The sequence below is a fragment of the Lontra canadensis genome, unplaced genomic scaffold (genome assembly GCF_010015895.1).
Source record: "Lontra canadensis isolate GAN:19392208 unplaced genomic scaffold, GSC_riverotter_1.0 scaffold40, whole genome shotgun sequence".
NCBI lineage: Eukaryota > Metazoa > Chordata > Mammalia > Carnivora > Mustelidae > Lontra > Lontra canadensis.
Window position 1 is genome coordinate 501,951 of NW_022631034.1, and position 23,358 is coordinate 525,308.

Sequence of the window (23,358 nt, forward strand, 5' to 3'; positions counted from 1 at the left end):
AATGCATGGATTAGCTATTTGAGAATTCTGGAAAGTAAATGTTAGTGGGAAGATTGGGGAGGAAGTCTCCATTGTTAGAGAAGAAACAGTCTAAATTGAAAATGGGCAAGAATCTTAAACAGACGCTTTACAAAGAGGCTGTCCTAATGGCAAATCAGCATATGGAAACATGATCAACATTAGCCACTAGGGAAATGTAAACTACAATCAGCATGAGGTATATACTACCCATTTATTAGAATGGCTAAAATACTGAAAAGACAAAGTGCTAGCAAGTCCATGGGGCTGCTGGGAACCTTTGAGTTGCTGATGGAAATGCAAAATGATGCATCCGTTCTGGAAAACAACTTGATTTTTTGTTATAAAGAGGAATATACACTTAGCCTGTGACCCAGAAATCCCACTACTTGGTATTTGCCATAGAGGAATGACAACATATATTTACACAAAAATGTACACGTGGTGTTTATCACAGCTCTATTCAAAATTGCCCCATACTAGAAATGGCCCAAATGTCCCTTCAGTGGTAAATGGATTAAAAAAAACCCCAAAACTGTGGTACATCCATACAACAGAAAACTATGTGGTGGTAAAAGAATGAGCTATTAATAAATGTAACATTGTCTAAATGTCAGACATTGCACTGAGTGAAAGAAGTTGGTCTTGAAAGGTTAAGTACCACGTGATCCCCTATTTATGACATTACTGAAAACATAAAATTACAGTGGTGGAGAATAGAGTAGGGATTCCTAGAAATCAGGAGTGTAAAGAAGGTATAACTACAAAGGTATAGCTCAAGAGAATTTTGGGGTTAACAGAACTGTTTGATATCCTGATTATAATAAAGGTTATATGAATCCAGATGTGTTAAATTTCATGGAACACTGAACCAAAAAAGGTCAATCTTATTGTATGATAAATTTAAAAATAAAACAAGAAAGATGAAAAGTAACCAAGGGAGCTTTATAAAAATATACATTCTATTTAAATGTCTTTGCTACAAAGTTTAGCATGCTTACATATAAAATGTCCCCACTCTTAGATTTTACATATGCTAATATTGCAGTGTTTAATTGGTATAAAATACTTATATGAAATTAAATTTGAGTTACTTTTTTTTTTTTTTAAAGATTTTATTTATTTATGATAGAGATAGTAAGAGAGAGAATATAAGCACGGGGGAGCTGGAGAGGGAGCAGCAGGCTCCCCGCTGAGCAGGGAGGCTGAGATGGGGCTTGATCCCTGGACGCTGGGATCTTGGGATCATGACCTGAGCCAAAGGCAGATGCTTAAAGGCTGAACCATTCAGACACCCCAAATTTGAGTTACTTCTTAATAGTAGAATGTCATACATAGTCTTAATAGGTAAAATGTTGCTTTCTTCGTTATAAATCAAAAAGCCATCATCATTAATGTTACTGAATTTAAAAAATTTTTTTAATGCGAATAGACTTTACCAGAATGTGTTTTAAATAAACAAATGTTGAAATTAAGTGAGCCAATCATGATCAAATCCACCATTTTTGGAAACATTTTCCATAGTCATGTGTGTTCTGTACCATTTGTAGACTCCTACTGTTATACCACTAATTTAGGAAAATATTGTTTCTGTAAAATACTTGCAAATACATACTCAAACACGAAAGGATCCCTGAGTATTAGTCTCTTTTTTAAGAAAAGCGGAGTGAATTTGACTTAGTTTTCATGTGTGCTATATTCTTTTTATGATCTCTGTAGTATCATAGTTAATTGGTCTTATACAGATAATTATTTACACTTAAAAATTTGAACTGTAGTTTAATACCATACCATTTTTTTTTACATATTTCACAGAAGACCACTGACAGAGTAGAAATAATAGAGAGATACAAGCTCATTTAGAGAAAGAGGTTTTCCCAATGTGCCTTTGTTTTTAACATATATGTTCCTAATATCCTATTCATTTGAAATCACCCTTTTAAGAAATTTGCTGACAGGTTAGTATTATCTTTGGGAACTGGAATATCTTCTTGAAATGCAGATTTAAAAACACCTACCCTGGGAACAGTTTCTCTCCTTGCATTTAGGTATCTGACTCATCTTTGCTAATATATCTTGTTGTTAACAATGACCTAGGAAACAAAGAGAGGAGCTTCCTTAGTATTTTTGCCTATGCAGTCTGCCTTCAGAGGATACGCTTTGAGAGAGAAGCACCTAATTACTCTGCCAAAACCAGAAAGCACCATGAGGAGAGGGCCTAGCCAGTCTGTCCTATCTGTATAGCACCTAATGAAGGGAGATCGTGATACGTGGGCATTCTGCTTTAGCCCTGCAGTAGGAATGTGAATGATAATAATAGTAATAATAGTAATATTTATTTATTTATTTATTTTTAAGATTGAGGAAATGCTAGTTAAAATGGGAAACATAGCCAAACCACTAGGATTTAAGAAGCTTATTTTGGAAACATTTGTAAGCTCAAGTACAAGAAGTTAGGATATTGGCTGGACTGGCTGTCAAGACAGTGAGAACAATCTGTGGCTGATGGGAAGGCATGATTTGGGGCACTGTATTCATTTTCTATTCCTGTTTTCAATCCACAAATATTAATCAATCAGAGCAATGTCAGGCTGTGGAGATAAAGACATGAGTGAAAAGCTTTATGTCTTTGGAGAGCTCGTAGGTTACTCTGGGAGACAAACAAAAATACGTAGTATGATATCCTCAGAAACATTCTGCAGATAAATCCGGTTCTTTGAGTTTAGACTTAATGGATGAGATGGTATTCTTGGCAAAGAAAGTAGAGAAGTAACATGTTTAGGAAGTGAAACTACATAAAATAATGTGCAGAATTGTGGAAGGGTTATGGGTTAATGCCACTATAGCTCTTGCTCTCCTTTGAGAGAGGTCATGTATCCCATTTTGGCCAACCTACCCCCCCCCAATCATATTCTGTACTGAGGAGATCATTCATTTATTCATCCAAAAAATATTTATTTGAATATCTACTGTGTGGTCAATACTGTCCTGGGTATTGGGATTATACTGGGAACAAAACAAAGTTCTTGCTCTCAAGCAATATAGCTTCCCTCCCTGGGATTCAGGGGGCTTTGGAGATGGTACAAGTTAAAACTGATCCTTCTGGAGCACTAATTTTGTAATAGTGAGTAATTAAGTAGTGTCATATGAATGAAAGTGAAGCATTCATATTATTTTATAAAGATAACATGCTAGATGACTTCAGAGTCAAGGATATATAGTACTTGAGAAAATACAGTTTTGGTGACATGACCAGACCACCCTGGGAGCATGCATTCCCTCTTTTGTCCCATTAGGTTCCTTTGTTACAAAAACTGTGGTGTAGGGTCAACTCCTTAAAAAGTATACAATTTTGTATCTTGATGATCTCATCTGAAAATGACCAAATAATGGGCATTCATTCTACAAATATTTATTGAGTATCGACTCTGTGCCAGACTCGGTTCCATATTCTAGAAACGAACAAGACTCAGCCCAGCCCTCAAGGACCCTCGGAGGTTGATACTATCGGGAAGTCCAACAAAGATTTCAATACCACTTGTCAGATAGTTTATAATGAGTATAAACGGAAATAACTTGTTGAAATGCTTACAACAAAGTTGAACATGCAATGGATATGTAATCAATATAAGCTACTCTTTTGTAATCCTTAATTCTAAAAAGAGTGGTCAGTTAAGGTTCTGCTCCAAGATGGCTAGACAACTATTTCCATTCAGCTGAATGTTATCTTTTCCGAAGTCATGTTAGAATAACTCCAGCTCTATTTCTTCAAATAAAGAAATTTCTGAAATAGAGAAATTGGGAGAAGTTGCCATCTGTGGTGAGTGGGGCATTCTGTTAAAAGAAGCTACCAGTGTTTCCTGGTGTTCTGTATTCACTTCTTACCTTGTCTGACTAAAAGAAGAGCTTGTCTGTATTTAATTGAGTAGAGCCTAATGGCTGTGCTCAGATGGTATATTATTTTAGAAAAAGAGCACGGGTTAGTGACATAAAGATATAATCCACAATGGTTTAACTCGGTTAATATTGATAGTCTTAAATCTATTCCTCTTCAGAAAGAAGCTTCTGAGTAAATTCTGTCTTCTCAAATATCCAGTTTTGTATTTTTAGTAAATGTGAGCCATGCTATTTCATGTTCAACACTGTTATGCATAATATTGCATAGAATCTGTGGTTTTATGCCTTTAAAATACTTCAGTTTTATAATGGCAGTTAGTTAAAAATTGGTCAGTCAGTTCAGAGAAAATTTATTCCAGGTAAACTTATAAAGTCTGAAAGATAATGAATATGGAAAGAGTGTAATTGTTTTCATTTAAAATAATTTGATTACAAAACCATAAGCCTTAAAATACATTTAAATAATGTTCTAATACTTGCACTCTAAGTTTGTTATTTTGTTTGGTTGTAATTAATTTACTTTCCATTTCAGTTTAATGAAAAGTCAGAATGTTAAGTTTTCTCTCATATTAATAAATAATACATTATTGATTGTTTTTGACCATATAACTCTATTCACATCCTTTAATGATATTTTGTTATGATAAATTCTTGATCCTTATTGCTTTCACAGGATGTGGATACCAGGAATTTCATTATTTAAAATTGAGACACAGCTATAATTGGAATTCTCAAGTAATTCCCAAGGGCAACTATCTGCGCACTAATAAATTGACTCAGAATTACTCATCTCTCCTTTTGAGGTGCCAAGGACTAAGCATGGCGTGTAGATAGGAAGGTTTTTATTTTGGCTCCTTCCTAGGCTCTCAGAAGGGCACGTAAACTCTGGTTGCTTTCTTTTGGGCTTTTTCTCCAGTTTTCCTGGCTCTCTCTCACAACAGTGTATTCTTTGCTGAAATATAACGGTATTATCTACCTTTACTTTGCTTTTGTGTACTTTTTCTTAGATACCATCTCCTGTTTCCTACTTTCTAGATTCCTTTTTGACTTCAGTGTTTAACACGGTATTGAGTTTCTCTTTGGCATTTTGGCTCTGGAAACAAACTTTAATGCATTTACCTGTGGACATGCATTTCCTTTCTTCAGAGGTAACTAATTCAGGCTTTAAAATAGTCTGATTATCTTTTAAGTTTTGCATCTCAATTAACTGTCTTTAGTATTCCTTAATGTTATCAAAACGAGGTAGAATTAACAAGATTTTATTTTTGAGAATTTTATTTCTTAGGATGTCTCTCAAAATTTAGCTGGGACATTGGCTTGTCATAGTGGGCAAATGAAAAAAGTAATGTGAAATGTCACATAATGTCACATAAATTGCCCATAAGAATCGGGAAGTAATTACAATTACATCATTATGCTGCTTCAGGTAAGTGAATGCTCTGGCAGTATTTCCTTATCTGAACCCTGGTTTATGTACGGCTAAATCTAGGTTATGAAATTTGCCATCATTTGGGAGAAAAACAATCCCTGAAATGCTTCCTATATTTTGGCAGCCTTAAAAAGTGAATCTGAGAAAGACCTTGGTAACTCCAAATTGCCTTTTTTTTTTTAGTAAATGAGTCACTCTGAATATTGGTAGGATCATATATTCTCATGTCTCAGTTTTAAGTCACATGATTGTCAGAGGAAAGTCCTAGCTTTGTTTTCATCATGCAGTAAATAATAGGTACCAGCAGTATGTCCTCCCATGATATTACTAACAATCCATTCTCAAGTAGGGCAGTTAAAATATATTCAAATATATATGGAAGATGTGCCAGGGCCTAGCTGGACAAACTGACTTTTTTGGCTTCTCAGTTTCATATAATGGAAGTGTCCTCTCTTGGGAATCAGAAAGCCTGGACTTTATCTTTAACTCTAGCTCTAACATCAACTACAAATATGACATGGGACACATTACTAAAGTTCTCTAGGACTGTCTGTCTTTGAAATGAGGAGCTGAACAAGGTGAATCCTGGGATTTATTACAACTGTGAAATTCCCTGACTTTACTTCTGTTCATGAAATATTCCGAGTGTATGATTGCAGTATTGGTATCTTTCCAAGATAGTACCTGTACACTAGTTTATATCCTTTCTGTTAGCTTTGACCAACTTCCCCGAAAGGCTGGTGTGGGGTTTCTCTTTTTCCAGGTCATCGTCTGCTCTTATTTGGTCCTCCAGATATTCAGCCAGAGTACATGACATATGGGAATGACTTTTATAAAGGTGGAAGTCCTCACATCTTAGAAGAAAATGAATGTCTCCCTATTCCCTGAAGTCTTCCTGTGAATCATTCCTTAACTGCCTCTCTCGCGGACTAGCCTGAATTCTGCTTTGTCAAATTTTGGTGAGATCAGGCTGGCCCTGGTGGCAATCATTGCTGGTGCAGACTTTCTACAACATCCATACACTTTGAGCAGTACCATATTCCTTTCCCTTCCACGTACCTTTTGTAGTAGCTGCATTCCAGTCTATTTCTAAATGAAATTTCAGGTTATAATGATTTGCTTTGGAACTTGAGACATTACGTCTCATTTGCAAGCCCTTGTGAACAAAGTACACACACACACACACACTCACAGACGTAAACTGTCTTGCACACCTACCCGAGTATGTGCGCACGCATGTGCCTTTGTACCTGCACGCATGCGCACACTTACACACACGTGTGCGCACAGCACTTGCCTGTGGACTCTGCACTTTCCCAGGCAGTATTTTTCCTGAGCAGTGTTTTTCCTGGTTGTTACCTCCATTTCTGTTCTGCGGAGCTTTGGGTTTCAGAAGTGACTTTGCATCTAACTGACAGAGTGGCTGCTGTGGGCAACCCTTGAACAATGAGCTTAAACAGAAGAATGAGGGTAATGTTTATTGGAATAAAGATTAGCCTTTAAATTCCTCAGGGGAATGAACCAAATCCAGTGTTTTCCTGTTAGCTGACTATTTTTTTTTTTTTAAATATTGATGCTGTTTTGGATCTTCTGGAGAGGGGAGGAAAAAAAAAACTTCAAATCAGCTTTTTCATTCAGAAAATGGAATATGGGGGGTTGTTTTAGCTGGGCTTTTTGATAGTCCCTGATTTAATGTTTTCACTGTGAAGAGCACAGTAGCTTTACAAATCTTGTGAAAATCTGAGCAATGAAGAGTGTTGTTGTGGGGGAACCAGAGTGCAATTATTTAAATAATCCTAGGCCAATAAGCATTTGGTAGGTGGAGTCACTGTTGTGTGCATTACAGGGCAAGATAATTCTGAATGAAGACTTTAAACATCACACATGCTGGAAGGGCTCTAGTTCTGTTTTTTGTGTGAACAAAACAGGTGACGGGGTGCCTAGGTTTTGCTGACTATCCATTAGTGAATGCAGCTTGCTTGATGAGATTTTAAAAAATACATGCAAAGGATTTATCAGAAGCCCTTATGAATATTTCATGAGTTGGTATATTCAGCTGAATGAATTCAGTGAGTGTCAGTGTGTAGCTTGCAGACGAACCTCTTCCACAAGGAGGCTACTGACATAGGAAGCACTTTGGCGCATTTTCAGAGGCAAAGCCAGGCTGATAAAGCTCCTTGTGACAGCCTGACTTGCCATTCTTCGAGTATGCTGCTCTTGCTCTAAGCAGCTCACGCACGGGAGCCGCGGCTTCTGAAATTAAACTGGAAAACAGTTTGCAGACTCATCAGCCTCCTAACCTGCAGCTGTGTCTCTGCTATGTTTGAGGTTTTTGTTTTGGGTGGTGAAAGCCAGCGCTCCATATAAGACATGACGGCCAAAGAGTCTTCAAAAGAACTTACTGCTTCTGAATCTGAGGTTTACATCAAGACTTTCAAGGAGCAAATGCACTTAGAACTCGAGCTTCCGAGACTACCGGGAAACAGACCTACATCTCCTAAAATTTCTCCACGCAGTTCACCGAGGAACTCACCATGCTTTTTCAGAAAGTTGCTGGTGAATAAAAGCATCCGGCAACGTCGGCGCTTCACTGTGGCTCATACATGGTAAGACGGGACTTGGAGGTGTCTGCAGTGCTTTTCATTAGTGGCTGTGGTTCAGAAATGTAGAAAACAGAACATTTGAATTTCGTTCCTAATGCATACCATGAGTGTGAAATGAATGGAGAATGAGTCCGCTGGAGAAGACACAGTGTACTGTGTATTCAGTTATCATTGTGCCGCCAAGCTGTTTCCAGATAAAATAAGCCTTTAACTGTGGGGAGTCTTTAAGATTACTGCTTATAAAAAATACCTAGCTGATTCCAGGTAAATTAAATACTGAAGGAGTTGTAAACATTCAGGTTTTTGTTTAATCTTTGTTGAGGTGAGAGCTGACTTTTTTGGGGGGGTTTGTTTGGTGGCTGTTGTTGACATTTTTCAGTAGTGTATTTTTGGTAGGAGAATAATATTTTAAGCTTAGTTCTAGTTTATTAAGATAATGTTTAAAGTCGAACTTCATTGTTGCATTGCCATGTTTGTAGTGTAGAGACTAGTGGGTTTTTGATCTATTGACTTTACTTAGGGAAAGGGAGAACAAAGTTCCCACTTCTGAAATGGCATGGTTATTTAGTCTGATTTGGTTTCAAATTGCTATTTTCTTTAAGAGACTCTTGTAAAAAAACAAAAAACAAACAAAAAAACCCTTCAGATTTATTGGCAATAATAAATAAATTCCCCCATTTACTTAGGAACAGCAAGTAAATACATTCAAGAACTTTCTATAAAAATTGCACTGAATCTGCCACTGTTAACATGTATGTTACATACAAGGGGGGAGCTTCCTTAAATCAGTATGATAATGAAGTGTAAGAAAAAGCCCACTAGAAAGTAAATAAACTTTCATCATCAGTGCTAGGGCATTTCAGATTTCTCTGAAGGATATATTTTCTTTCAGATAAAGATACCCTTCAAAACTGGGTATCTGTATAGGTTTTATTTAATAAGGACCATTGCAATAAAGGGAGCAGGTAGGTACTTCTGACAGACAATTCTTTTTTTTTTTTTTTTTTTTTCTGACAGACAATTATAACAGTGATTTTTATCACCACATGTTAGGTGGCCAGCCAGCATTATAAACTGAGGATGTCTGGGTTTGCAGATTAATATTTACTTGTATTCTGCTTTCCACTCCTCCGAAATATTTGTCTCATACACTGCACAGTGCTTTGGCAAATTCAACTTACTCCTAGTAATATATAGCTTGCCTTTGATGGGTACCACGTGTTTAGCTTAAAGCATACTTTACCTAGCTAAAAATGATGCAGTTATTTTTGTTTTCTGAAAATGGACTACGGCTCATATAATTGCTTCATTGGAGAATTTTTTTGTCATCTTTTTAATGAATTAAATCTTAATTATAGTCTCATACACAGAATGCACATGATTAGTTTTTTAAAGCCTACCAATGGCAGCATAGGTATATAGAGATTTACATATAAGTATGTACTGAAGAACTCCTTTCTCTTGTGGTTTACTCCACCCCTAATGTGAGTATTTTCATATAGTTTGCTAAGTAGTATGACTGAATGGGAGAAGGGATGTGGGTATAATTCATTCTCATTAAAAGAACAAAGATGGAAAATGTACAATTAACTAACAGACTTACATGTTTTACTGCTTGTATTAATATCAACCATTATTTTGACCAGAAGGACATTTAATTTTAGTAAGCTAATTTTCAGATAATGGTAAATCTTCCTAAAATTTTGGTAATATTTTCCTTATTATAGAGTTTCTGAATATAATAATGTAACCTTTCTTTTACTGAGAATAGATTTTTGATGTGCTAGGAACATGAGCTATAAATACTGGATTTTTTTCTTTTCAAAAGAACCCAAATTTTAAAGTGATGAAAGAGCCAGTTTCACTCGTGCATTACATAAATTTTCTTGCAGCAAGTTACAAAAAGAACAATTAAATGACATCTAAGTTAATTTATGCTATTAGAGTGATCCTCTAGCCGAGTTAAAACAAAAATTTCTGCAAATTATCAGAACTGCCCCCCCCTTTTAAAACACATGACTTGGTTATAATGTACCATAATATAGGTTTAAAGAATCCATTAGTCATCAAACTAATAAAATTAGTTATGGCCATGATTCATTTTCACTTTTTTCCCCCTCTCAACTCACATACTCCCCTTCTCATCATTCTTAGTAAAGCTATATCAGTTTGTTTCCAAGTCCTGATTAAGTTCATAGTCACATTTATTTCTGTTGTTTTATTTCGCTATATATTTAGTATTTTTCAAATTTATTTTTGTGAAACATTTCATGAAAATTTCTTCTTAGAAAATATACACATATCTTACATATTTGAATGACTTTTTTCTTATCTAAAACATTGTTTTTTTAGCATCACATGTAATAGTTACATGAGTAAATAAGAGTGTAAGTACGTTATTTTTGCCTCTTTGTCATGATGAAATGTAACCATCCTTTCATGATCAATGATTGGTATTTTCCAAACCATGCATTTAAGTTAGAAATTCCAAGATATGCACTTAGAAGTCTCTAAAAACATGTTATTACTTTACAGTAGACAGTAGGCTTCTTTTAAGAAGACTGGATTGTTTTGTTCCAGCATTGAAATTAAAGTAATTTTCATGATGAAACTAAGCAAGCAGAAGATGCAGTTTATGTCCAAACCCACTGAACAATTTTTTTTTATCTTTAGTTATTTGTAGATTTCATATTTTGGTCAGAAGAACGTGTAGTTCTGGTTTTGAAAACCCAAGTTATGAAGTGTGGGCTAATGGCAGAAGTTGAAGAAGCACTTGTGAAATATTGACTCTGGGATTATTTTTAAAGTATCTGAAAAAAGAAGTAGATATCCAGTGGGTTGTCACTAATCAGACTATTTAAACAATCCTGAATCTGGAAGGAATTTGGGTGATTATCTCATTGCTTCCTTTTGCCCTTGGGCAGACCATAATTACTCCATCTTTGACATATGAAAATCTGCCCTATTTATTATGACTCTGGAGAAAATAGTTCTATAATCTCTTCTGGTACACAGTCTCACTACTTCATAGTCCAGGTATTAGAAAATTCTTCTGGGTGGTCATCCGTCTGTATATAACAATATTTATAATCTGATTTTTGGTCTTCAGTAAAATACTAAGAAAAAGCTTATAAGAACCTGCATGAGGGGCGCCTAGGTGGCTCAGTTGGTTAAGTGCCTGCCTTTGGCTCAAGTCATGATCCCAGTGTCCTGGGATCGAGCCCCATCTGCTCAGCGGGGAGGCTGCTTCTCCTTCTCCCTCTGCCTGCTGCTCCCCCTGCTTGTGCTCTCTCTCTCTCTCCATGTCAAATAAATAAATAAAATCTTTAAGAAAAAAAAGGACCTGCATGAATCCAAAGATCAGGGTTAACTGGTCCCATAAGAACTATTTTTTTTATACCCTCAACATACAGAATTGAGCATTGCTGTAAGCAAGAAGAAATTCTGATTCTACCTATATGCTTTCCAACACGTACTGTATTTTAAATTAGTTGCTAGAATGCTCTTGTATATTATCTCATTTAAGATTCATTTGGAGTATAAGAGTACTCTAAATTCATGTTCTTTGCAAGATTAGATGTTATAGATATTTAAAAAATATTCTCAATTGCTTTAGCTTCTTTCGTGCACATCTACTTTGTTACCCATTAATTTGACTCTGAATCACCATCCCAAATTTCCAAATTCTCCTTGCAGTTTTGAACCCCAGTAGTAGATGCCACACTCATTGTTAGATGATATAAAAAAAAATATCGAGGGGCTCCCGGGTGGCTCAGTGGGTTAAAGCCACTGCCTTTGGCTCAGGTCATGATCCCAGGGTCCTGAGATCGAGCCCTGCATCGGGCTCTCTGCTCAGTGGGGAGCCTGCTTCCCTTCCTCTCTCTCTGCCTGCCTCTCTGCCTACTTGTGATCTCTGTCTGTCAAATAAATAAATAAAATCTTTAAAAATATATATCGATAAAAAACACATCTTACATTGCAAAGTGTCAGTGAAATGTTAGGGAGTGGGAAAATTAAGTCCTTAGGTCAACATATTATTTTTCCCTAACCCCAAAAGGTGACGGCTTCTGAGGCATTACCTTATTCTGCCTGACTCCTGTGGCCTGCTTTCTCCTGACTGGCACTTGCCACAGTGTCCAGCTTCTTCAACCTTCTATCCTTTGCTGATGTTCTCACTATACTCAGTGGTTCTCCTCCACCATCAACTGATGCTGTGAAGAAAGTTACTGATGATGGCCTTCACTACTTTCTGGGCTCACCACACACCTCCCCCAGCACTCCCCTCTTGAAGAGTAAATGTATTGGTGAGTGCCGCATTCTGTCCATCTATCCGTGCTTGCCCATGGGAATGTCCCTGTCCAAGGAGCAATATTCCTTGGCTTGCAGTTAGTATTAGTTTTTTCCCTTTCCCCACATTGAGTTCTACCTATATCTTGGGACTCTTCCCTCATTTTAACAAAGGTTCATGAAATGTGTACTCTTGTGCCTAATAATTGAATGCAAATGTATTAAAAGACGTCATTCATACTGTAAGGAGCTCCTGCCTGACAAGTCAATACTAGAATGACTAGGGGAAGAGTAAAAACAAACCAGTGAATAATGCCTGACTTTTGCCAAGTTTTAGGCACAATTTAGGGAATAAACATATGCAGTTGAGGCCGAGTTTCTTAGCTAAACCTGCTAAATCTGTGCCTTGTATTCTTCTTCAGTTTCCTCGCAATATTTCCAAGCAACATTGGAAAATTTTTGAGAAATATGTGTGTCCTTACATATTTACTGATTGAATAGTTGATTGAACAAAACATTTGTTGGAAGACTACTGTGCTTCAGGCCCTACTCTGGGTTTAGGAGATACAAAATGAGAAAGACATATACTTGCCTTCAAAGAACTTCAAAGGACTCATATACTGCCTGGCAAGCAAACTTATGCATTAATAATTAATCAATGTTGTGCAAATAATGCTTTTGAAGAGTGATGCCCCAGTGTATCATGAGAGCACAGAAGAATTAAAGACCACTAGAAAGTGAGTCAGTGTGTTAGGAAAGATTTAGAGAAGAGGTGATGTTTTTGTGGGGTCTTGAAAAATGAGTAGGAGTTTTCTGGGAGAAGAGTGGGCAGGAAGGCCATTTTTTTTGGTCAGAGAAATAATAACAAGGAAATTCCATTAATCCATAACAATAATAAGAGCTCACGTTTATTTAGCACTTGCCGTGTATGTGACATTATTCTAAGTATATTTATTTAGGCCCATGAAAAGCCCATGAGTTATGAGTATACAGTGTGAGTACTTCCATTTTATAGGAAAAGAAGTGATGCACAGGGAGGACCCAGGGTTACACAGCAAATAAGGGGCTGAGCTGGGATTTGGCTCAGAGCATGGGGGAGAGTGAGCAAAGTTCTCTGGAGTCACCAGCATGAGGTGTAAGGTGGCAAAGATAGGAAGTGCCTGTAGATTGGAGCGATACTTTAGAGATTTCACTGTTAGGAACAGGACGTGGGGCTTTATTCCATCATCAGTGGGAAACCACTGCAAGGTCGTGAGAAGGGGATGGCCATAAGTAGCTTTTACTTTGGTAAGAGACTTGGCAGGCTTGGTGGAGAATGGATTGGTGGATGAGGAGATTAGAAGGCAAGGGGAAAAAGAATGTGCATTTGAGAGTAATGGCTTCTAATTAGTGTGTATATCCCATAACATTGAAAACTGTGCCGATGACATTCTTTGTGACTTAACAAATTACTGTTTATGGAAAACGGGAGGCAAGTATGTAAATTTGGTATCCCCTTACATTTATCATCTACATCATGATGCCATGCATGGTGCTAGCTGATGCACAGGGTCCCCAAATGCATCAGACAATCAGCAGAGGTGCTTGGGAGGATGGTGCGTCTGGGAAAACCCTATTGCTCGTTCCTAATTTGCTGGAGGTGCTCATGTTGTGTTTCGTGTCTATCCTGGAGAGTTGTATATGTGTTTACAGAAATTATCTTCATTTATGGACTGAACCGAATGCCAGTAGAAATCTATGCCTCCTAGCTCAGTCTGTTGCTTTAATCAGAGCAAGCATTTTCTCAGTAATGCAAGTCTATAAATGGTGCTTTCCTTGTCTTTTAGTGTCTGCGAGTCTTCAATATATTGAATTTTTTAAATACTTACTGTAAAAGGGGCTTCGCAGAGTAATGATGACAACTCCCAAGACACATGCTGGAAGGTGGTCTGGGAAGCATGCCCGATGACCAGCTGCTAGAGTTTATCCCCCCTCGTGAAATCCCATTTGCTTTCCTTTCTCATTCTTCCCTCTTCTGTGGTCTCCCAGTTTTTTTCCTTGAATGTTTATAGATGCCCTCTTTAACATCACTGTAAAGACACCAGCAATATTATGCTTGAGGCATTTAAATGACTCTCAGGAAAGAATCCCAAAGGCTTACCAGGGTTTACCAGGCCTAGCATTATCCAGCTTCAGGCCACCTGTGACCGCATCTGCTACTTTCCTGCTAAAGTAGCCTCCTTTTTGTTCTTCAACAAACCTCACATGTTTTCACTCCTGGGCCTTTGCACTTGGTGTTCCCTCTGCCTGGAAGACTAGTCCCTTAGATGGGGACATGGCCCATTCTCTTACCTCTATTCAGGCTTCCCTTAAAATGTCACTTGCTCAAGAAGGCTTCTCTGACCCTTCATCTGGAAAAAAAAAAAAAATAAGGAAGGAAAGAAAAAAGAAAAAAGGCACCCTTTTACCTCCCAGTCCCTTCCTCTGCTTTATTTTTCTTATTGGCACTTACTACCACCTGAAAATACTCACCTGGAAAGATCCACTCATTTGTTATATATATATTTTTTCTTCCTCTGTTATCTGTCAACCTTTATAAATTAGACGAGGGCAGGGATTTTGTCTTCTTTACCACATCCTACCCATCTACAAGCAAGGCTGGCGCTTCATAAATATTTGTTAAAAAGATACAAGAAGGAATGGCTCTGATTCCTGTCCTTGCTCTTTGTTCTTCAAAGGTCTTTCCTTTGGCCTGATATGAGGGAAGAGAAAAGGAAGCTTAGTTAATACTCATTCTACAAATACTCCATCCATCTCTCACCGGCTGTGTTCCCTTTCGGCCAGTAGGGCCACTCCAGCTTGCTAAGTATTTTGTGGTCTAGGGTATTACAGATACGGGGTTAATTACAATATCTCGCTGGAGACTGAGTGTTTTACATGGTAGCCTGTTTAATTAAGTCACTTTGTACAAATCCTACCACCTAGCCTATAATGCTATAAAGTAAATATTTGTCCAGAGTACTGTACAGTGATTTATTTGGTTATTCTTCATGAATCAAATAGCACAGTTGGTGCTTCAGCTCAGGAAAGCTCTACATATCTCTTATTAACTGGGTGGAAGTGTTGTACAGAGGAATCTATTTGCTATTCGGCCTTTAAAACGTTTGCATATTACATATCAAAATGTTTAGTTATCTATGTTTTCCCACTGATGCAACACCTAAAATATTAACAGTAGCAAGAGCTGTGGCTGTTTGAGTTTTTTGTAGGATTTCCCCACAGGGAATTTGGAAGTAAGAGCCCATGACTTGCAGAGTGAGGAAACTGTGAATTAATAACCCTTGTCCTTTAGAAAAGACATCAGCAGGAGTGAAAATTTTCACTTGGCACTGCCTCATTTTTTCTGTACTTGGAGGGTGAGACCTCTGTCACTCCCAGTAATTTGTCTGACACAGATATGTTTCAATCTCATTGTGTACTTTAAGTTAAAAGGAGGAAAAAAAGTAATTTGTTAACCGTCTCAGATTACTTCTTGCTAGAACTGAGGCATTTTCTCTTTGAGGGAGAATAAGAATGACTGCTTCTCTAGACCTTTTGTGGGCGAGAACAACTGTCACGTGTCATGCTCTTCCCACAGACCCACTTGTCCTCTCTTACCTATACTCCTCACGACTCAGGCTTACTGTGAATTACACAGATAGAAAATAAAGGGGGAGGGGTAGTATGGCTCCAAGACAATGACTTTTTTTTTTTGAAAACGACTTCTTTCAAATGGCATTTTCTAGAATATCAGTGTGCTGGGAACCATTTTGGGTATTCCTTGAAAAATAAGGTGTTCACGATCTTTATTCTGGTCCCAGGCAAAATAAGCAACATGGATAACTGGAGCCTTGGAAAACTTTGGAAGAGTCTCACAGAGATTCCATAATATCCAAGTACTTGAAAACCACCAGTCTAAGAGATTAATGAATGGAGACAGGAAAAATTTGTGTGTCTGTGCTTGGTAAAGTCATAGTGATTTGCAGACAATTTCTAACATTAAAATTATATGCATCTAAAATGTCCAGGAGGGCGCCTGGGTAGCTTAGTCATTAAGTGTCTGCCTTCTGCTCAGGTCAAGATCCCAGGGTCCTGGAATGGAGGCCCGCATCTGGCTCTCTGCTTGGTGGGAAGCCTGCTTCTCCCTCTCCCACTCCCACTGCTTGTGTCCCTCGCTCTCTGTGTCTCTGTCAAATAAATAAAATCTTAAAAAAAAAAAAAAAAAGTCCAGGAATGGCAGCAAGCCAAATGCATAAGGTGGAAGTGTCTGGGTTGAGGAGAGGTCACTAGAAGTAAAGATTTTTTAAAAAAAGATATTTTGTTTATTTCTTTATTTGGGAGAGAGAGAGAGAGCAGGGGAGGGACAAAGGGAAGAGAGATGGAGTGGGAAAGAATCCCAAGCAGACTCGCCATTGAGCATGGAGCCTGGCATGGGGCTTGATCCTAGGACCCTGAGATCATGACCTGAGCTGAAGTCAAGAGCCAGACGCTTAACTGACTGAGCCACCCAGGCACCCCGGGAGTGAAGATTTAAAATTTCAGAAAGTTGAAAGGGTGGCACAATGAACACCCTTTACCTAGATTTACTAATTAGTAATATATTTCTGCATTTATTCTCTGTTTCTCTCTCCATATCTAAAACAGTGTGTCCATTTTCTTTATTTTGAAGAGAGCACATTTAGATGGAGAGCAGTAGTTTGGGAATCTAAAAGAGACGCATGGAGCACTGGATATGGTACACAAAAATGAATTTTGGAACACTGAAAAAAAATTAAATTAAATTAAAAAAATAAAATGTATAAAAACAAAGAAGAGACTCATATTTGTTTTTAAAGTATGGAATTATATTTCCATTCCATCAGCATGTTCTCCTATCATGATTTGAGTTTAATTCTTAATGGTATTCTAGCACACTGACAAGTTTATAAATAAGCTGGGTCCCCATTTTCAAAGTCAACTATTGGAACAGTCATAGTGGAGGGCTAGAGACATCTCTAATAGTTTCTGACTTTTCCTAGTGATAAATTGTTGGTTTTAGGTGCTTGAAACAGTTTCTAAGAGGATGGATGTCTATAGCATTTAAATTTTCTTTCCCCAAAGAATTATTGTTATTTGTTTTTTTAAAACTATAAAACTTGTATCATTAGAATGGAACCTTCTATAATGTCTTCATATACTACACATGAGGTTCTATGATTGTATAATTTTGATGTTATCTGGAATTTTATTACTGTTAATCTTGATTTTATGTTATATTATCTGGAGCCAAGAAAGCTAGTCGGTTTCATTATTTTCTCTTGGCTTTGCTGTTAAGAGTTTAGATTAGTTGATTGTACAGTACCTCAGTTCCTTCATTTGCAAAACGGAGAAAATGCCTTATGTTTAAATATTTTCAAGTGTTAATTTAAAGAACATAGCTATCTATCTGGTCTATTAGCTATTTATCTTCTAAGATAGTGTATTCAAGTACTTAACACAGTACTCCATGCATTATAAATCACATGATAGATGCTACTGTTTAATTAAATAACTTTCTAAATCTCTAAACATACACATATGTTCACGTTATTGTCAGTCTTGGTTGCTAAAGCAGAAATTATTTTTTGTTGTTTGAAAAGCATCACTGGTTATGGACTGTGCCAATTTGAGAGTGAAAATGCATGTGAATTTGCAAAGAAATAATTTTATAATATCCACAGTGTGACCATTCCATATACTGAAGAAACAAAATATCACTTATTTGTTATCATGTGATAATCACGTTCTAATGAACTGTGTGTAATTATACTGATATGCATATTAGAAGACCCAGTGTGAATAGCTTATGTCCTCTTAAGAAACTTTATGACCTTTTTTGGCTGGTATCACCAAGATATTTTGAAAAGTCATTTGTTATTGTCCACTGTGTGAAAGAGATAGAAAGAGAACCACACTGAAGTAATTCCATCCATTTGCACCAATCAGCTTGAAAGCAAATGAAAAAAAAAAAAGGGCATAAGATGATGCCTTGTTTATTTCAAGATCCCACATATAAAAAACCAATATAGGATTAAGTGAACAAATGCTTTGGAAAAATTCCAATGTCATCAAAAACTTATTTATCTCAAAATGTCTCCTTACTACACTTTCTTTTCCTCCACAGATTAATAAGCTCAGACTGTTTATTACAGTGCAGAAGGTCTGAGAGTGCTTCTGTGGCTTACTTGGGCCACCATTGCCTCAGCAATTTATACAGGAAACCTCTCTCTCACCATCAGGACTATTTGTCTCTGATGAAAGGTCACCAAACTCAGGGATCCAACTTTCTCTTGCTGGTATCTTAGCTGCCCACTTCTTCTTCCCAAGATTCTACCACTGAAATCCAAATGCATATTTTACCTTCCTGGAGGTTAACTATGCCCTTTCTCTTCACCTATCAACTTTCTCTGCCAGGTCTGTGTTCAGTCAGGAACGAGAGTTATGTCTCTAACATGCTCTTGTTTACCAAAACAACACAGGGACTGTGGGAAGCTGGGTGGTCTGGTGCAGAGCATAGCATTTGAATCCTAACTCCACCTTTTACCAGACACTAGGTTTTAGGCAAACCATTTAACTTGGCTTAGTCCCTCTTTCTGAACCTGAAAAATTAGAAAAATACTACTTGTATCTCAGATGGTCAACAGACACATGAAAAATGCTCAGTATCATTCGGCATCCTGGAAATACAGATCAAAACCATAATGAGATACCACCTCACACCAGTCAGAATGGCTAAAATTAACACATCAGGAAACAAGAAATGTTGGCAAGGATGTGGAAAATGGGGAAACCCTCTTACACTGTTGGTGGGAGTGCAAGCTGGTACAGCCATTCTGAAGAACAGTATGGAGGTTTCTCAAAAGTTAAAAATAGAACTACCCTACAACCCAGTAATTGCCCTACTAGGTATTTATCCAAAGGATACAAACAGTGATCCAAAAGGAGCACCTCCACCCCTATATTCATAGAAGCCATGTCCATAATAACCAAGCTATGGAAAGAGCCCAGATGTCCATTGACAGATATATTAATAAAGATGTGAGATATATATATATGATATATACATATATATCCATGTGTATGACGTTTAAGGACTTTTGTTCTTTACAAAGACAACTGCAAACAACTTTGTCCATAAAATGATCTGTATTCTTTAAGATTTCAGTAACCTTCTTGAATTTGATACTTGTATCCTGTTGTGAAACTGGATGCCAGTGAAACATTATTTCTTTAGGTTAGTTTAAATATCTTTTTACTGAATTAAAAAAAAAAAAAGTTCTTTTCCAAGGACCAGAATGTCAGTGAATTTGTTTTCCCTAGTCGGTAGTAACTAACCTCCTAGTTATTTGTTTATATGAGAGAGTTTATTCATGAGAAGCAATGGGAAAAGAGCTTAGGATCTAGAGTCAAAAGAATCTAGACATACATCCTGGCGCCACTACTTACAAACTGTTGTTTTGTTTTGTTTCTGAATGGGGCAGAGGTAGTCCTTTAAGCTTTTGGAACCTCAAGTTCCTCATCAGTAAAGTAGAAATAAAACAGCCTTTTCCCTATTCATGAATAACATTTATAAAATTAGTTAGAATTGTTGAAAAACATAAAGAATTGGAACTGCTTTGCTGGAAGAAGAGCAAAGATAAGATTATAGCACAAAATAATGATAAACCATTGCTAAGGATTACAAAATAAAGTGACTGGCTTTAAAGGTGCAGGTGTATTGGGGTTGTATGTAAAGAGCATCCTGTTAGTAAACATTATTAAATACCACACACATTGTTCCACAGATGTTTTATACCAAAGAGACGAGTTTCTGCTCAGTGAGACCACTTTTGTGAGAGACTGTAATGGAAACAGGGGCTGGACTAAATGGTGACTTTGGATCTTATCTGCCCCCATGGGTCTTGACATCACTTTCGTGCTTCCTGCAGAAAGATAATAGAAAGCTCATATAAACAGTATTCAGGGCAGCGAAAGTTGTGTTTAATATTTATCCAGAAGACTTTCCAGCATTTAAATCAAATTGCTCTGGATTTCTTGGTCATTTCCAAGAATATTTAGGCATCAAAACAGAAATAAAAGTTATTGCTTTTCTTTTGACACAGACTTCCTTCTCACATTATCATTGATCAGGTTGATTCTGTCTCCTAGCAATTGAAAGGCAGTAAAAGGTATCTTTAAGACAGGTGTTTCTATTCAAGCGAATTTGTACATCCTTGGAAAGTCTGCTATCCAGATAAATTCAAAGCTTTGCAACAATGCAAAATAAAGTAAAATGATTTGGGGCTTCACAGGGATCCTGCCACGCTTCTGGTTCTGTCTAAACTAATAAAATAAGATTTTTAGGACCCTATCTGGTATTTGTAGATTAAATTAAGCAACTACCTCATCTGAATAAAGATTTGCAGAGTCTAATATGAGGGAGCTATCTTTATAAACCCAGTACTTGCCTGGGATTCAGAGGATTTCAGTTTTAATGCCAGCTGCATCCCAAAAGACCTGTGAGCACATACATTGTATATTTGCTGCTGGTTGCTTTTTTTGTTAAGTGGAATTAATGATTACCTGTTGTGCCACTTATACCCCATGCATTATGGTATGCATATTGAATTCAAGTGGCTGTAGAGTGCTTTGGTTTTTTGCAAAGTAACTTGGCAGAGACATTCAGAAGGAAAAAAAAAAGGCTTCTAAGAAGTTCTAGGCATAACAGATTTTTAAAAATGTGACTCCCTTTAAGATTCATTAATGAATTTTATATTTTATGTGAATGCTAAAAATGCATTTGCCAAGTACTAGGTACTCTGATAGTTGAGATGTTTCTGTTTAGAGTTTCTTAAAACACTGTTGTACGTGTCAGTACTTTTTCAATGGCTAAAAACCCGATAGACATCACTGACTGAATTATTTCTGATGTGTGCCTTGCATTTTCATTTTTGTATGGATTCCAATCAACAAATGTTTATTGTTGGATAAGGCAAACATCATAACATTTCGCCATCAAGGAGCTTTAATCTAGCCAAGGAGAGTATGCAGTTATTTGGCATATGCAATAACTTTTTTTGATAGGTATGTGTTAAAAGGATACAAGTATAAAATAGAGTTCTCTCACTACTATTAAGTGGTGCCAACCTGATTATGAAACTAGAAGGTTTACAGAGCAGTGGTGCAGTTCCTCTTTCCAAATGTCTATGATCCTTGAATCTGCCCTGTTAGGATGACTTACTTTTTTGAGCAATTAATCACTAGTGAGGAACTGGGAACTGGTGTACTAGGAAGTAGTCTGCTGGTGTGAACAAGCAGGAAGGATGCTCCAAGAGAAAAAGATACAAGATAGCGGTGTTTAAAATTTTTTACACTAAAAACTACACTGCATACATATTATATCATGTAATCCTTATCTCCATTTACCAATGAGGAAACTGAGATTCAGAAGGATCCACTGCCTGATGCTAGCCAACCCAGCTACAACAGTGTAAGCCAAGAAGTGCCCCTGTATATCCTGATTTAGGGTTATACAATATTTATATGGACGTGTTCCATAGAGTCAGTGGCACTCTTCCACTCCACCTCCTTCTCAGCCTCCAACTCCAAACACCTGTGGGAAAACCCCCCAGGGTTCTCAGACTCTCATGTCTCCTTATTGAAAGCTTTGTCACAGGGTCGAATTGACAAGTTCATTCACACTTAAGCATAAGTGACTCTGGGGGTTTCCTGTGTTATTCCATTTTATGAAAATCAACATTAAGACAGAATTAATTTCTGCTTGTAGAATTTTGCGTGTGGGGAGCAGAGGCAAAGGGAAGTATTTTGGGGGATGGACCTGCATTTCAGTCCCCTCGAGGCACGAGACCCAGATGATGAGCTGAATGTCCCTGGCCTGCAGTTGGATTGGCAAACCTTTCATTTATTTACATTTACTGCCCACCTGTTCATGCCCATGTTTCCTGCCTGCCTTCCTATTTCTGTGGATCCATTCTCTGTGTACCTTGTTAAAGCCAACCCTTCCACCATGCCCTACATTTTTTCTCCTTCACCCTCAAAGGGTTTGCTGTTGCACGACCTCTGCTCTGTCCTGCATCATCGATCTGCTGTCCCATTGGATTATATCTGTCATTCTGCAAATGAGCCATAGCTCTATTCATGATACCTGTATGCTGATGATTTCCAAATTTATATCTCTAACCAGACTTCTCTGAAGTCCAGAACTAGATCCCTATCCAAAGGCCAACTTTACTGCTAAATCCTCGAAATCTAAAACTGACATCACGATTTTCACCCCATCTTGGCTCTTGTTGCCATCTGTTCCCTATCTCACTAAAATGCAGCTCCATTTTTCTCATTGCTCAGGCCAGGAACCTTGAAGTCTTCCATGACTCCTGCTTTTCTCAGTCATGTCGCATTCCACTGCTTCAGCAAATCCCATCAGCTCTGCTTTCACGATGTATCCAGAATTTGACTCCTTCTCTTTATCACATCTGCCACCCCTTCTGATTATCTCATACTGGGTTTGTTAAATTAACCTCTTAACTGATATTCATGATTTCATCCTTACAACGTAGTCCCCACGTAGTTGCCATGATGATTCTTTATACATGGGAGCAGTTGTACCAGTTGTCTATTCAGAATCTTTCAAAGATGGGCTACTTTGTTACCCAGACTATGGGTTAACTTGTTTGTACTATACCTGGGAGGCCCTATTGTTTTTGTCCTGTTGCTTCTCAAACTCTGTTCCTTCCCCTCACACCATTCCAGCCATACTCGTCTCTTTGCTGGGCCTCAAACAGTAATATACAGCATCCCATCAAGATCTGTGCCCTTTTTTGTTGTTAAAAAGAATTTCTCCTGGACATCTGCATGGCCCACTTTCTTCTTTCAGGTCATTGCTTCAATTCATGTAATTGGAGGGGACTTCACTCACCATTTATATAAAATAATACTCTCTGTTTTGCCTTCCTACTATTCTTAACCCTGCTGGAATTTCTGTATAGTTCTTATCCATACCTGATGTATACATCTACATCTATATCCACATCTATATTCATGCCCATATCATAGCTTTCTATCTGTGTATCTATGTATCGATCTTGCTAA

The 23,358-nt window shown here is 37.4% G+C and overlaps 1 protein-coding gene across 2 annotated transcripts in view; it reads left to right on the top strand.

Annotated features, from left to right (window-relative positions):
• PDE4B (phosphodiesterase 4B) overlaps window positions 1-23,358 on the top strand; it is a 441,524-nt gene that overhangs the window by 69,764 nt on the left and 348,402 nt on the right. The window contains exon 1 of one of the 2 annotated variants that reach the window (XM_032870017.1): window positions 7,546-7,950. The exons of the other annotated variant lie outside the window; for it this stretch is intronic. Within the exon in view, the coding sequence (XP_032725908.1) occupies window positions 7,715-7,950 (236 nt within the window). The 5' untranslated portion in view covers window positions 7,546-7,714. Of the gene's footprint in view, window positions 1-7,545; window positions 7,951-23,358 lie in introns of those variants that run through there. 2 annotated transcript variants of the gene reach the window in all.